We start from the raw sequence: 15,939 nt of genomic DNA on the forward strand, positions 1-15,939 counted from the left end.
GTTAAATGGAGAAATTTTATCACTTATATCATTGCATTGAAACCTTTAGAAACACTGACACGTTGTCTGAACATTATCCGTCATCAATTTGGAGAACACTAGGCACATTGGTGAATAGCTATATTTAATCATAATATTGCTACTCTTTGTCACATGCTGCATTTTGCAATATGTTTTAGAACACATTATTTCCCTTGATTAATTCTCACAATGAGCCAGTGATCAGTAATATTTCCATATATAGATGAGAAAAGGAAGGCCCAGCGAGGTTCAGTGGTCAGGCTGGGGTTATACAGCAAGGAGTGACTATGTTGGGATAAATACATCTTATGAGGCTGATTCAGTGTTCTGTTCTCTTCACTTTAGTTCAGAGACACCCATTTCTATAAATTACAAAATGCTTGACAGGGTAGGGCCCGAGTCAGTCTTGCTCAGAGCTACAAATATAGTATTTAGCAACGTGCCTGTATATAACAGACACTTAATCACTATTTCTTGCATCAATGTTGAATAAGCATAGATCTGCAACAGTATCAAGTTAATCTTATTGATCTTTAAGTGCATACATCTTTAAGTGGCAGCTAGGTTCAAGGTATTTAAAACCCATTTGGATCAGTTCAGAAACGCTTTAATTCAGAAAGAATGACTCCTTGCTCTGTGTGTTTATCCCTTGTGGGAATGGAAACAGTTTCAGAATGCTTCGTGACTTGTAAGGTTACACAGGCTTCTGGCAGAGCTCAGCCAGGTGCGGCTAAGATGTAGAAATTCTGAGGTGGAACTTCCCACCAATGCCAAAAAGCAGGAAAAATAAACACCTTCAAAATACTAAAAGGTGAATATTCTAAGGTGAACGAGAGTGATACGGACTACCCTTGAAAACATTTTCAAATGGTATAAAAGCACTAGTTTCAGCAAGGAGTTAGAGAAGTATTGTATGACCAGTGAGAGGAAAAGAAGTATGTTGAAACCAGTATACAACTCTCCCATTTCCAGTTGCCTGTGAATAATTTAATCCATCAGTTGAAGCACTCCGGGCAACGTGGTGCTGTGTGCTGGACCTGGCTTCAGCCTGCTGTCCTTACTCACCTCAGGGATGCAGAAAGCCACATTTGCAGCAAATGCCACACTGGGTGGCTATTCAGGAACCAGGCTCCAGAACCTGGCAGACATTTATTCATTGATCTCACTGATGACGACATTCTCCTTGCAGGAGCCGATAAAAAAGGAATGTAAACACCATAATGAGGTATCTTAATGTAGAATGTGCTAAGATTTTTAACATCTTCTCCAATGGCCTCAGCAGTATTCCATGGCAAGGGCAGAAATTTCTACATTTAGAAGATTACTGCATTCTGCTGGTGAGGAGACCTCTGTTCCCCATTATTTCAGATGACTAAACCCAAGAAAAATAATCTACTGAGGAAAAAGAAAGATAACCACTCTGCCTGTTTTTGCAAAATGTATGCATAGTTTTAGTCTTTTGGGCTCACTGGACTTCTGCCACTGAGGTGCAGGTGCATGTTGATAAGAGGTTTAGACATCCTTCCTCAAAGAGTAGAAGCTTCATAAAATTTTCTAAGAATATTTTCCAGGATGGCACCTATTTAAAAGAGTTTAGGTGCTTCTTCCTTTTGTCCATTCCTTCTTTTTTCCATTTGTCCAGAAGGACCCAGCTCTCCCTTATTGGACCTCAGCTAAGTAAGGAGTATATTTTTTATTAAATATTTTCATTTTTAAAGCCACTTAGTGACCGAAATATCTTAGCAGAAACACAGACGCCTACATATTGATGGAATGTTTTTGAACAAGTTGAACAGAACTTAATGGTTTCTGGTTGACATTCAGAGACATCTATTATCTGGGAATTGTAATCTTAGTTTTGGCGATTTAGCTTATCTGCAACCCGCTAACAGGATTTCTCAATGGGGTCACCACTGACAGTTTGGACTAAATCGTTCTTTGCTGTGGAAGGCTGTCCTGTGCAATGTAGGATGTTTCACAGCACCCTTGGCCTCTACCCACTAGATGCCAATAACATCCCCCACCCCTGTTGTGGCCATCAAAAAATGTCTCCAACATTGTCAGTGTCCCTTGGGAGGGAAATTCACCACTGGTTGTGAACCACTGATCCACTATACCACATCCTCCAATCCAAGACACAAGGAAAATAACTCCTGATGGGAAGATACATTCAAAATATGGAGAATATTCTCATGTGGTAGTTTTAATATATTACATATTCTATATAATCTGTTGTGAGAACACAAACAGACGCTGTGTCTAATTTAGAAAAGGCTGAACATTTGCGTGTAGAAACATTTTGGTACAAGGTGGTTAGGTTGCCAGGTCAATAACACCAAGGATGAGAAGCCTCTTTGACCCACCGAGGAGCTGAAGAATAGCACTATCAAATATCACTCCCCCCTTTACAGTATTTCTCAAGAGAGAGAATTTGCTCAGAATTCTTGCATGAAATGCTAAGATCAAAGTTCCTCTTTTGGACAGAATGCAAGCCTTCCCCAGGCCACCTTCTGACCTCATGTTCCTCATCCTTCCCAGGTCCTGGCCATCTAGATCAGGAATTCCTGCAACCCCAAGCAACTGGTGCAGGATTTGGAGTCTGAGGTATAGGGAGAGAGAGGATGCTTCTTTTTTATAAAAGCTTTTAAATTCAAGCATAAAATACATACAGAAGAGTATACAGATTTTAAGTTTATAGTTCAGTGAATGATCACAAGTTGTATGCAGTCATCCAGAACCAGCGTCCAGCCAAGGAATAGAAAATCAACAGCAACCCCAAAGCCCGCCTGTGCCCCTTCCCAATCACTCCTCCTTCCCTCTTCCTTGCTTCTAACACTAGGTGTTAGTTGGGCCTGGTCTTGAACTTTGTAGGCCTTCAGATGATACAGGCTCTGAAGCAGACTCACTTTACTGAGGAATTAGTCCCTGGAGTGGATAGCTCGTTGGGTTTCTGAGACGAGGTGAGGAAGGAACTCTGCTCTTTCACTTTCAGGGAATCTCATACCTGAAAGGCTGTTGTTCATTCTTAGCACTGACTTGTCAGATGCATGCCCAGAGACTTAGTAGCATTAAGCAAATAGCGTTTATAAATTAAAACTTTTTTTTTTTTTTTTCGGTATGCGGGCCTCTCACTGTTGTGGCCTCTCCCGTTGCGGAGCACAGGCTCCGGACGCACAGGCTCAGCGGCCATGGCTCACGGGCCCAGCCGCTCCGCGGCATATGGGATCCTCCCAGACCGGGGCACGAACCCGTATCCCCTGCATCGGCAGGCGGACTCTCAACCACTGTGCCACCAGGGAGGCCCTAAATTAAAACTTTTAATTAATGAGTCAGACCATAATTTACGAACAGTTGTTTACTCAATAAAGTTAATTACAGCCCTGCATATGTGACCGAAGCTGTAATACTAATCAACTCCATCCTGATATTTTCCAAATAACCTGTGGTAAGAATGTAAATACGTTTGAAATGATTGCATTTGAGAAGCAGCATGCACAGTGGTTAAAAGCAACGATGCCGGAGCTAGATTTGGGGTGAATCCTGGCTGTAATACTTAGTAGCTCTGTGTTCTTAGTATAATGACTTAACGTCTTTAAGTTTCAGTTTCCTCGTCTGTAAAATGTGGATAATAATGGTTACTGCATATGAGTATGAAACATAAATGAGATTATATATATATGAAATGCTAATTAGAACAAACACAATGTGTTTGCTCTTATCATTACTACCTAGACCCATCTTAGCCTTAGAAAAGGATGAAGCCTGACACACACATCCAGCTTCAAGTACTTACCACACAGCTAAAATTGGGGATTGTTGCATATTTGTAAGAATAGGGATACAGCAACATCTGAGCATATGCATGAAAAGAGAGGTAAGCCCTTATGTGCTTCTTGTGTTTTCGGAGGAAGTTAGCTACAGCTTTCACTTCGGGCTCAGATTCTGGGAAAGGTCCACAGTACGTATCATCACAAGGGTGCATGGAAGCTCCTTCATCTGCAAATTAGGAAAGAAAATGGGGTGAAGGGGTGCGCAGGCAAGAAGCAAGAAACACACATCGGCATTGTTAAACGGATTTTTCTTTTATTTCTGTAAACATACGGTATTGTTAAGCAGTTCATCTAACTTCTCATTTAAAGAAATCAATACTGAAAAATCCAAGACAGTTCAGGCCTCCATGCATAATGGGAGGGCAGCCTGAATAGGAACTAGGTGCTGTTTGCTTAAGCCTGCATAAACCACTCCAAAGGGAGGGCTGTATCAGTTGGAGAACTAATTCTACATGATCCCCCCAGAGCAGGAAAGGCCTCCTGTTTATACACGCCATGACACTTGCACTTTCCCACCATAACACTCAACACACTTGTAATTAGTGTCAAAATTTACTCATTTAACATGCAACCAATATTTACACTGATCTGGGTGCCTGGGATACACTGGAAGACAGCATAGGGAGAAATCCTTGCTCTAACAGAGCCTACATTCAATCTGTATTCTTTGTTAGCTTCTAATGCTCTGTGAAGTCAGGGACTGTGTCTTTCCTGCTGGGCACCTGACAACTAGAACAAGTATGGCAAGCGTTCAACAAATATTTGTGGAATAAATGAATGTCAGATCCAAAGAAAAGGCTAGACCTCTGTACAGGTGTCTGGTAAGATACAAATATTGATATAGCAAGGACAGGGAGGCAAGACAGACATAATTCCACCAAACATGCCATACCAATTTCTGTTATATTTTTAGATCAGCTCTATACAAACTGGCTTTGTGAAACCTGAGGCCTCTCCAGTTATCTTAGGGGTCAGTTCAGTTAAGAGGTCCTCAAAACTAAATTTTAATAATTTTCAAATTAAAAATGTATACAGGTGTATGAACGGGAGGAAGGAAAATAAGATTCACTATAACAATCACACAGTATTAAGTTCCAAGAAATTTTGGAAATAATGACATTTTTCATAGTTTCTTGCCATTCTGAGTCCTTACAATCTCTCCCATACCCCTGGAACACTGTAACTCGTTCCATAAACAAATGGAACATGTTTGGTGAGTCTGTGACATAGTCTAATACTTCTGAAAATGAAAAGACAACTGAGATCAGGCTAATTCTTGAGGATGTTAAATCTCATTTATGCCATAGGAGAGTCTAGATGGGGAACTTACAGCAATTGTGGTTTTCCTTCTTTGAGTCTAATTTTGGAGATGCCTCAAAAGCAAGTGGGATATGGATAGAACTCAGAACTTAATATAAAAACTGTAGCTGATACTCCTGAAGGAATAGGAAAAAGAAAGAGACATTTGAGGAACACTGATGTAAAGCACTGGAAAGGAGAGATCACAAATAGAGCAACTAATTCCAGAGGGAGCAGAAGTAATGAGTTAGAGAAACAAGAACTCACAATAATCCTAGTAAATATTCTCAAGGGCATGTAGGAGGGCACTGGAAACATTAAACAGGGACAAGAAGTTATAAAAAAGAACCAATGAGATATAGTGGAAATAAAAAACTTAATTCATGGGTTGAGTGAATACAGTTGATGAGTGAATTGATGAGATGCAGTGGGTTTTGAAATGTTCTCAGAAGGCATTAGAAGGGACAAAGAATTGGAAAAATGAGGAAAAAAATTAAAGGGTATGAAAAATAGAATAGTGGTCAACATCTGATTAATAGAGGTTCTAAAAGAGAAAAAAAATAAATATTTGAAGAACTGCTAACTGAAATTGTGCCACGATTAAAGAAAGATTGAATGGGTACCAACACGAGAGAGAAAAGGGAAAATAGCAACACTTTGACACAGTAAAGTGAAATTTAGGAACAGGAACCAATTCCAGAGAGAAAGAAGCAGGCCATCTATAAAGGAATGAGAATTAGATTCACATCTGACATCTTAAATAGCAACACGAGAGTAATATTTTCAAAGTACTTTTGAAAAAAGGAAATGAGTCTAGACTTTTATACCTAGCTGAACTCTTATTGAAATGTGAGAGTGAAATAAAGATGTCATAGTTACTGTGGCATATTTTCATTGGTTATTTTTTCATTTTCAATTTTTTTTCACTTAGAGGTTTTAAATTTCACATCATGCAAAATTTAAAAGTTTAAAAAAGATTTTATTTTTAATTCTCATAAGTTTTGCCAAATTGTTTACTGAGTTTATTACTGTTTACACTCCCCCAAGTAATGTAGAAGAGTACCATTTCTCCTCAATACCTGCCAACAATACCCTGAAAGTGTATCACCTTTTGATTTTTGCCAGTTTGATGGCAAAATTTAATTTGCTGTCCTACTACAAGTATGTTTGAGCATTGATTAGTGGGTTAACTTTGGATTGGACTCCTCTCTGAATTGCTTAATCATGTCCTTAGCTCATGTTATTCTCTCTTGGGCTGTTTATCTTTTTTCTTACACATGTATAAAAGAGCTTTGTATAGATGTCTGTCATCTGCACTGCATTTTATCCTCATATTTATAATTTTTCTATTCAATTGTTTATTTTAACTTTTATCATTTTAGACATTTTAAATTTTATATAATTACTATGTCTTTTTCAATGCCTTTGGGTTTCCTCTCGGTGAAGAAAGTTTCCCCTATTCTAAAGGATTATAGGTTATTTATAGGTTTTCTTCTAAGAATGTTATCATTTTATTTTATTTTTTTTCCATCTGGGTCTTTAATCCTTCTGGATTTATTTTTGTACATATGTAACCTAATTATACCTTCAGTTTTTCTATAGTGATAGCCAATTCTATCAGCATCATTTATTAAATATTCTATCATTTTCCCACTGAATTGAAACACCACCTTGGTCATATATTAGAGCCAACTGCATTTGTAGATCTATTCCTGGATTCTCTGTTCTGCTGGTCTATTTGTCTACTTCCATACTGTCACCCTATCTATAGCAGCATTAAGTTATGCTCGATATCAGACAAGTTCCCCTTACTAGTATTCTTTTTCCAGCTTTATTGGTTTTTAGGGTCTATTTTCCATATAAATTTTATGATCATTTTATCAATTCCCCAAAACAGAAAACAAATGAAAAACCCTGTTGAGATTCTAATTGGAATTGCATTAAACTTAATACTGATTTGGGGAGGATATTATTATACTGAGTCACCCAATCCAAGGACATGTTACACCATTCCATTTGCTCAGATGGCGTTTTATGTTCTTCATTAATATTTTATCATTTTTCTTTAGTATACCTTCTTTATTGTTGTTACTATTATTTTTTTAAACATCTTTATTGGAGTATAATTGCTTTACAATGGTGTGTTAATTTCTGCTGTATAACCAAGTGAATCAGTTATACATATACATATGTTCCCATATCTCCTCCCTCTTGCATCTCCCTCCCATCCTCCCTATCCAACGCCTCTAGGTGGTCACAAAGCACCGAACTGATCTCCCTGTGCTATGTGGCTGCTTCCCACTAGCTATCTATTTTACATTTGGTAGTGTATATATGTCCATGCCACTCCCTCAATTCATCCCAGCTTACCTTTCCCACTCCCCATGCCCTCAAGTCCATTCTCTACATCTGTGTCTTTATTCCTGTCCTGCCCCTAGGTTTTTAAGAACCATTTTTTTGTTTAGATTTCGTATGTGTGTTAGCATACAGTATTTGTTTTTTTCTTTCTGACTTACTTCACTCTGTATGACAGACTCTAGGTCCATCCACCTCACTACAAATAACTCAATTTCATTTCTTTTTTATGGCTGAGTAATATTCCATTGTATATATGTGCCACATCTTCTTTATCCATTCATCTATCAGTGGACACTTAGGTTGCTTCCATGTACTGGCTATTGTAAATAGAGCTGCAGTGAACATCATGGTACATGACTCTTTTTGAATTATGGTTTTCTCAGGGTCTATGCCCAGTAGTGGGATTGCTGGGTCGTATAGTAGTTCTATTTTTAGTTTTTTAAGGACCCTCCATACTGTTCTCCATAGTGGCTGTATCAATTTACATTCCCAACAACAGTGCCAGAGGGTTCCCTTTTCTCCACACCCTCTCCAGCATTTATTGTTCCTAGATTTTTTCATGATGGCCATTCTGAGCTGTGTGAGGTGATGCCTCATTGTAGTTTTGACTGGCATTTCTCTAATGATTAGGGATGTTGAGCATATTTTCATGTGTTTGTTGGCAATCTGTATATTTTCTTTGGAGAAATGTCTATTTAGGTCTTCTGCCCATTTTTTTATTGGGTTCTTTGTTTTTTTGATATTGAGCTGCATGAGCTGCTTGTATATTTTGGAGATTAATCCTTTGTCAGTTGCTTCATTTGCAAATATTTTCTCCCATTCTGAGGGTTTCCTTTTCATCTTGTTTATGGTTTCCTTCGCTGAGCAAAAGCTTTTAAATTTCACTAGGTCCCATTTGTTTACTTTTGTTTTTATTTCCATTTCTCTAGGAGGTGGGTCGAAAAGGATCTTGCTGTGATTTATGTCATAGAGTGTTCAGTCTATGTTTTCCTCTAAGAGTTTTATAGTATCTGGCCTTACATTTAGGCCTTTAATCCAGTTTGAGTTTATTTTTGTGTATGGTGTTAGGGAGGTTCTAATTTCATTCTTTTACATGCAGCTGTCCAGTTTTCCCAGCACCACTTATTGAAGAGGCTGTCTTTTCTCCATTGTATATTCTTGCCTCCTTTATAAAAAATAAGGTGACCACATGTGCGTGGGTTTATCTCTGGGTTTTCTATCCTGTTCCATTGATCTATATTTCTCTTTTTGTGCCAGTACCAAACTGTCTTGATTACTGTAGCTTTGTAGTATAGTCTAAAATCTGGAAGCCTGATTCCTCCAGTTCCATTTTTGTTTCTCAAGATTGCTTTGGCTCTTCAGGGTCTTTTGTGTTTCCATACAAATTTTGAAATTTTTTGTTCTAGTTCTGTGAAAGATGCCATTGGTAGTTTGATAGGGATTGCATTGAATCTGTAGATTGCTTTGGGTAGTAGAGTCATTTTCACAATGTTGATTCTTCCAATCCAAGAACATGGTATATCTCTCTGTCTGTTTGTATCATCTTTAATTTCTTTCATCAGTGTCTTACAGTTTTCTGCATACAGGTTTTTTGCCTCCTTAGGTAGGTTTATTCCTAGGTATTTTATTCTTTTTGTTGCAGTGGTAGATCGGAGTGTTTCCTTAATTTCTCTTTCAGATTTTTCATCATTAGTGTATAGGAATGTAAGAGATTTCTGTGCATTAATTTTGTATCCTGCTACTTCACCAAATTCATTGAATAACTCTAGCAGTTTTCTGGTAGCTTCTTTAGGATTCTCTATGTATAGTATCATGTCCTCTGCAAACAGTGACAGCTTTACTTCTTCTTTTCTGATTTATATTCCTTTTATTTCTTTTTCTTCTCTGATTGCTGTGGCTAAAACTTCCAAAACTATGTTGAATAAGAGTGGTGAGAGTGGGCAGCCTTGTCTTGTTCCTGATCTTAGTGGAAATGGTTTCAGTTTTTCACCATTGAGAACGATGTTGGCTGTGGGTTTCTCATATATGGCCTTTATTATGTTGAGGTAAGTTTCCTCTATGCCTACTTGCTGGAGGGTTTTTATCGTAAATGGGTGTTGAAAGTTGCCAAAGCTTTTTTGGCATCTATTGAAATGATCATATGGTTTTTTTCCTTCATTTTATTAATATGGTTTATCACGTTGATTGATTTGCATATATTGAGGAATTCTTGCATTCCTGGGATAAACCCCACTTGATCATGGTGTATGATCCTTTTATTGTGCTGTTGGAGTCTGTTTGCTACTCTTTTGTTGAGGATTTTTGCACCTATGTTCATCAGTGATATTGGCCTGTAGTTTTCCTTTTTGTGACATCTTTGTCTGGTTTTGGTATCAGGGTGATGGTGGCCTCGTAGAATGAGTTTGGGAGTGTTCCTTCCTTTGCTATATTTTGGAAGAGTTTGAGAAGGATAGGTGTTAGCTCTTCTCCAAATGTTTGATAGAATTTGCCTGTGAAGCCATCTGGTCCTGGGCTTTTGTTTGTTGGAAGATTTTTAATCACAGTCTCAATTTCACTGCTTGTGATTGGTCTGTTTATATTTTCTATTTCTTCCTGGTTCAGTCTCGGAAGGTTTGCTTTTCTAAGAATTTGTCCATTTCTTCCAGGTTGTCCATTTTATTGGCATATAGTTGCTTGTGGTAATCTCTCATGATCCTCTGTATTTCTGCAGGGTCAGTTGTTACTTCCCCTTTTTCATTTCTAATTCTATTGATTTGAGTCTTCTCCCTTTTTTTTCTTGATGAGTCTGGCTAATGGTTTATCAATTTTGTTTATCTTCTCAAAGAACCAACTTTTAGTTTTATTGGTCTTTGCTGTTGTTTCCTTCATTTCTTTTTCATTTATTTCTGATTTGATCTTTATGATTTCTTTCCTTCTGCTAACTTTGGGGTTTTTTTGTTGTTTCTCTAATTGCTTTAGGTGCAAGGTTAGGTTGTTTATTTGAAATGTTTATTGTTTCTTGAGGTAGGATTGTATTGCTATAAACTTCCCTCTTAGAACTGCTTTTGCTGCATCCCATAGGTTTTGGGTTGTTGTGTTTTCATTGTCATTTGTTTCTGGGCATTTTTTGATTTCCTCTTTGATTTCTTCAGTGGTCTCTTGGTTATTTAGTAGTGTATTGTTTAGCTTCCATGTGTTTGTATTTTTTTACAGATTTTTTTCCTGTAATTGATATCTCGTCTGATAGCATTGTGGTTGGAAAAGATACTTGATATGATTTCAATTTTCTTAAGTTTACCAAGGCTTGATTTGTGACCCAAGATATGATCTATACTGGAGAATGTTCCATGAGCACTTGAGAAGAAAGTGTATTCTGTTGTTTTTGGATGGAATGTCCTATAAATATCAACTAAGTCCATCTTGTTTAATGTATCATTTATAGCTTGAGTTTCCTTATTTATTTTCATTTTGGATGATCTGTCCATTGGTGAAAGTGGGGTGTTAAAGTCCCCTACTATGATTTTGTTACTGTCGATTTCTCCTTTTATGGCTGTTAGCATTTGCCTTATGTACTGAGGTGCTCCTATGTTGGGTGCATAAATATTTACAATTGTTATATCTTCATCTTGGATTGATCCTTTGATCATTTTGTAGTGTCCTTCCTTGTCTCTTGTAATAGTCTTTATTTTAAAATCTATTTTGTCTGATATGAGAATTGCTATTCCAGCTTCCTTTTGTTTTCCATTTGCATGGAATATCTTTTTCCATCCCCTCACTTTCAGTCTGTATGTGTCTCTAGGTCTGTAGTGGGTCTCTTCTAGGCAGCATGTATACAGGTCTTGTTTTTGTATCCATTCAGCCAGTCTGTCTTTTGGTTGGAGCACTTAATCCACTTACATTTAAGGTAATTATTGATATGTATGTTCCTATTACCATTTTCTTAATTGTTTTGGGTTTGTTATTGTAGGTCTTTTCCTTCTCTTGTTTTTCCTGCCTAGAGAAGTTCCTTTAGCATTTGTTGTAAAGCTGGTTTGGTGGTACTGAATTCTCTTAGCTTTTGCTCGTCTGTAAAGGTTTTAATTTCTCTGTCGAATCTGAATGAGATCCTTGCTGGGTAGAGTAATCTTGGTTGTAGGTTTTTCCCTTTCATCACTTTAAATATGTCCTGCCTCTTGCTTCTGGCTTGCAGAGTTTCTGCTGAAAGATCAGCTGTTAACCTTATGGGGAGTCCCTTGTATGTTATTTGTTGTTTTTCCCTTGCTGCTTTTTATTATTTTTTCTTTGTATTTAATTTTTGGTAGTTTGATTAGTATTTGTCTTGGTGTGTTTCTCCTTGGATTTATCCTGTATGGGACTCTCTGTGCTTCTTGGACTTTATTGAGTATTTCTTTTCCCATATTAGGGAAGTTTTCAACTATAATCTCCTCAAATATTTTGTCAGTCCCTTTCTTTTTCTCTTCTTCTTCTGGGACCCCTATAATTAGAATGTTGGTGCATGTAATGTTGTCCCAGAGGTCTCTTAGTCTGTCTTCATTTCTTTTCATTCTTTTTTCTTTATTCTGTTCTGCAGCAGTGAATTCCACCCTTCTGTCTTCCAGGTTACTTATCCGTTCTTCTGCCTCAGTTATTCTGCTATTGATTCCCTCTAGAGAATTTTTATTTTCATTTATTGTGTTGTTCATGATTGTTTGTTTGCTCTTTAGTTCTTCTAGGTCCTTGTTAAACGTTTCTTGTATTTTCTCCATTCTATTTCCAAGATTTTGGATCATCTTTACTATCATTACTGTGAATTCTTTTTCAGGTAGACCATTTCCTCTTCATTTGTTTGGTCTGATGGGTTTTTACCTTGCTCCTTCATCTGCTGTGTGTCTCTCTGTCTTCTCATTTTGCTTAACTTACTGTGTTTGGGGTCTCCTGTTCACAGGCTGCAGGTTCATAGTTCCCGTTGTTTTTGGTGTCTGTCCCCAATGTGTAAGATTGGTTCAGTGGGTTGTTTAGGCTTTCTGGTGGAGGGGACTGGTGCCTGTGTTCTGGTGGATGAGGCTGGATCTTGTCTTTATGGTGGGCAGGACTGCATCTGGTGGTGTGTTTTGGGGTGTCTGTGTCCTTATTATGATTTTAGGCAGCCTCTCTGCTGATGGGTGGGGCTGTGTTCCTGTCTTGCTAGTTGTTTGACATAGGGTGTCCAGCACTGTAGCTTGCTGGTCGTTGAGTGGAACTGGGTCTTAGCATTGAGATGGAGATCTCTGGGAGAGCTTTCACTGTTTGATTTTACATGGAGCTGGGAGGTATCTGGTGGACCAATGTCCTGACCTCAGCTCTCCCACCTCAGAGGTACAGGTATGACACTGGCCAGAGCACTAAGACCCTGTCAGCCACATGTCTCAGAAGAAAAGGGAGAGAAAAAGAAAGAAAATAATAAAATAGTTATTAAAATAAAAAATAAATTATTAAAAATTAAAAACAATTGTAATAAAAAAAATGTACAGACAGAACCCTAGGACAAATGGTAAAAGCAAAGCTATACAGACAAAATCACACAAAGAAGCATACACATACACACTCACAAAAAGAGAAAAAGGAAAAAAAAATCTTTTGGGAAGTCTGAGGTCTTCTGCCAGCATTCAGTAGGTGTTCTGTAGGAGTTGTTCCACGTGTAGATGTATTTCTGACATATTTGTGAGGAGGAAGGTGATCTCCACGTCTTACTCCTCTGTCATCTTGAAGGTCCCCCCTGTTGTTGCTATTATTATTATGAATTGGTAACTATTTCTTTTTTTGAACAATTTTTATTTAAAAATTTTTTTAAAATTTTATACATTTTTTAAAGGTTACTTTCCATTTACACTTATTACTAAATATTGCTATATTCCCCATGTTGTACAGTACATCCCTGAACCTATCTTACACCCAATAGTTTGTACCTCCCACTCCCCCACCTCTTTATTGCCCCTCACCCCTTCTCCACTGGTAACCAGTAGTTTGTTCTCTGTTTCTGTGAGTCTGCTTCTGTTTTGTTATATTCACTAGTTTTCTGTACTTTTCAGATTCCACATATAAGTGATAATTATACAGAATTTGTACTTCTCTGACTTATTTCACTTATCACAATGCCCTCTAAGTCCATCCATGTTGCTGAAAATGGCAAAATTTCATTATTTTTATGGCTGAGTAATATTCCGATGTATATTTATACCACATCTTCTTCATCGATTCATCTGCTGATGGACACTTAGGTTGCTTCCATATCTTGGCAGTTGTAAATAATCCTGCTATGAACATTGGGTGCAGGTCTCTTCAAATAAGTGCTTTTGTTTCTTTTTCATATATATACCCAGGAGTGGAATTTTGGGGTCATATGGTAGTTCTGTTTTTAGTTTTTGAGAAACCTCCATAGGTTTTCCACAGTGGTTGGAATTGGTAACTATTTTTCAAATGGTCCTCTCAGGGTGTGATGGTAGAAGTCATTTCATGATACCATGAGAGCTCCTCCCATCTTCCCCCCTTCCTGTCTTCCACCTCCAACTCCATCAGATCTAACTGGGAATTAATTGCCCAAACTATCTCTTTATAAACTTCATTTTGGAAGCTTATGTGCTATCAGAATAAAAATGTGACCCATTGAGAAAATTTTATATAAAATATGATATGTATGTTATTTACATATATAAATAGTTTTCTGATAACTTTATTCTTAAAGATAATATCATATTTGGGATAATGAGTGACAGCTCAGTTGACATTTCCTTAGAAAATCAGACCCTCTTCTAACTAACATTCTAAGTTGCTAAAGATAAATTACTTGTTTTGTTCAAACTGTCAAGAAAGAAGGCATATAATTCTTTAGTATTCTCATTTGCCATTCTTTCTGTAGATTTTAACTATTTCTAAGCCACTCCTGATTTTGTAGAGGCTAGAGACCTACTTGTTTTTCAGCTAACAGTGGGTAAGGATTGCTGTCTTTTATCCTTTATAAGGGAAGAAAAACAAAACTTAATGGTTTTCTTTTTCAAGACTGAGTAGCAGGAGGGATAATTATTTGGTACTGAAAACAGAGCCAGTGCTATTGTTCCTTTCTGGAGTGGGGAGCAATTCGGACTATAGATGGAGATGTGGGTGGTGAGTGCCTTGTATCCCTGGCTACATAGCCACAGTGAGACACTACTCTTGACTTGAGGCACTTGCCTTGCCCACATCATCCTTACTAGATCTTCTCTGGGTAGAGCTGAGGTTTTTATAACATCCCTTACTCACATAGGTGGTACAGATCTAATATAGGATGGGAAGAGCAGCAGGGTTTAGAATACAGAATCATACTACAGATGACTATGTCTGGCTGTAAATCTGGTAGCACTTATGTTGTACTATAGTTATTTATTTATATAGACTCGCCTCTCCTTTAGAGGGTGAACTCCTCTAGGACAGAGGTCATGCCTTATTATTCCCAGTACTTAGAAAAATGTACACCCTTGCTATGCTTTAAATGTTGTTGAATGAGTAAGTGGAGCTAACCCTGCTCAGGGGACATGCTTGCACATTGGACTATTTCATTGAATTTAGGTCTTTGAATAGACAACTAAACTCCAGTTCATGTCCATGGAAGGCTGAGGACTTACAAGGGCAACAATAACAACAACAAAATATCTTCAAAAAGCCTGTTGATCCATGAGAACATTCTATTACCTAAGCATTTCTTGAATAATTTCAAATCTGAAACTCTGAGCTTTCCCTAAGTTATACTTAAATAAATGTTTAACAGTTTCAGAAAGGAAATGGTGTACTTAAAACATTTTTATATATGGTGATGAGCCCCAAATTTTTTATGCACATGGGTACAAATCATCCCTTGCCCCTAACAAAATACAGAGTGATAGCTTTGAGTAAGCTTTTAACGACTCATAGCAGAAAAGGGCCATTACATTTCCTCTTAGACTGTATAAAAACTGTAACTGTGTGCCGGTGAGGTTTCTTTCAGAGAAAGAAGGGAGAGATATTTGTAACTAGAGAGGACTGTTTACAACAGGAAGGTTTTGAGGAACGTACAGGGAGAGCAGAGGTGTGTGGAGAATGCACGGAGCCAGAAAAGGTGTAGACTAGCCAGCAAAGCAGGAAAAAGGGCCGTGGTTTCCGAGGTTTCAGGAGGACCAGGTGTCCGATCTTACCTGTTTTCTCACAGAGCTTGAAATAGTCTCCTCCCTTGGCTTCTGACACACTGACCCCTTATGTTTTAGTTCCAACAACTTTTTTCTTTCCTTATTAGTCCTCTTTATGGGTTTCTCTCCCTCTGTCAGTCCCTTAAAAGAAGTACCCAGTTGCTCTGCCCTTAGTCCATTTTCTTCAGTGATCTCTCTCTTCAATGAATATGGCTTCTTCAACTACTACTTATGTATTGATACTTTCATTCATTCAACAAGTATTTACCATGCCCATAAACTGGGATAGGTCAATAAAT

General features: G+C 37.8%; 1 protein-coding gene across 1 annotated transcript in view; it reads right to left on the minus strand.

Moving 5' to 3' along the window:
* Window positions 1-15,939, minus strand: part of CPA6 (carboxypeptidase A6) — a 266,531-nt gene that overhangs the window by 3,512 nt on the left and 247,080 nt on the right. The window contains exon 9 of the mRNA XM_060116340.1: window positions 3,815-4,017. Within this exon, the coding sequence (XP_059972323.1) occupies window positions 3,815-4,017 (203 nt within the window). The remainder of the gene's footprint in view (window positions 1-3,814; window positions 4,018-15,939) is intronic.

Source organism: Mesoplodon densirostris, chromosome 13 (assembly GCF_025265405.1).
Source record: "Mesoplodon densirostris isolate mMesDen1 chromosome 13, mMesDen1 primary haplotype, whole genome shotgun sequence".
Taxonomy (NCBI): domain Eukaryota; kingdom Metazoa; phylum Chordata; class Mammalia; order Artiodactyla; family Ziphiidae; genus Mesoplodon; species Mesoplodon densirostris.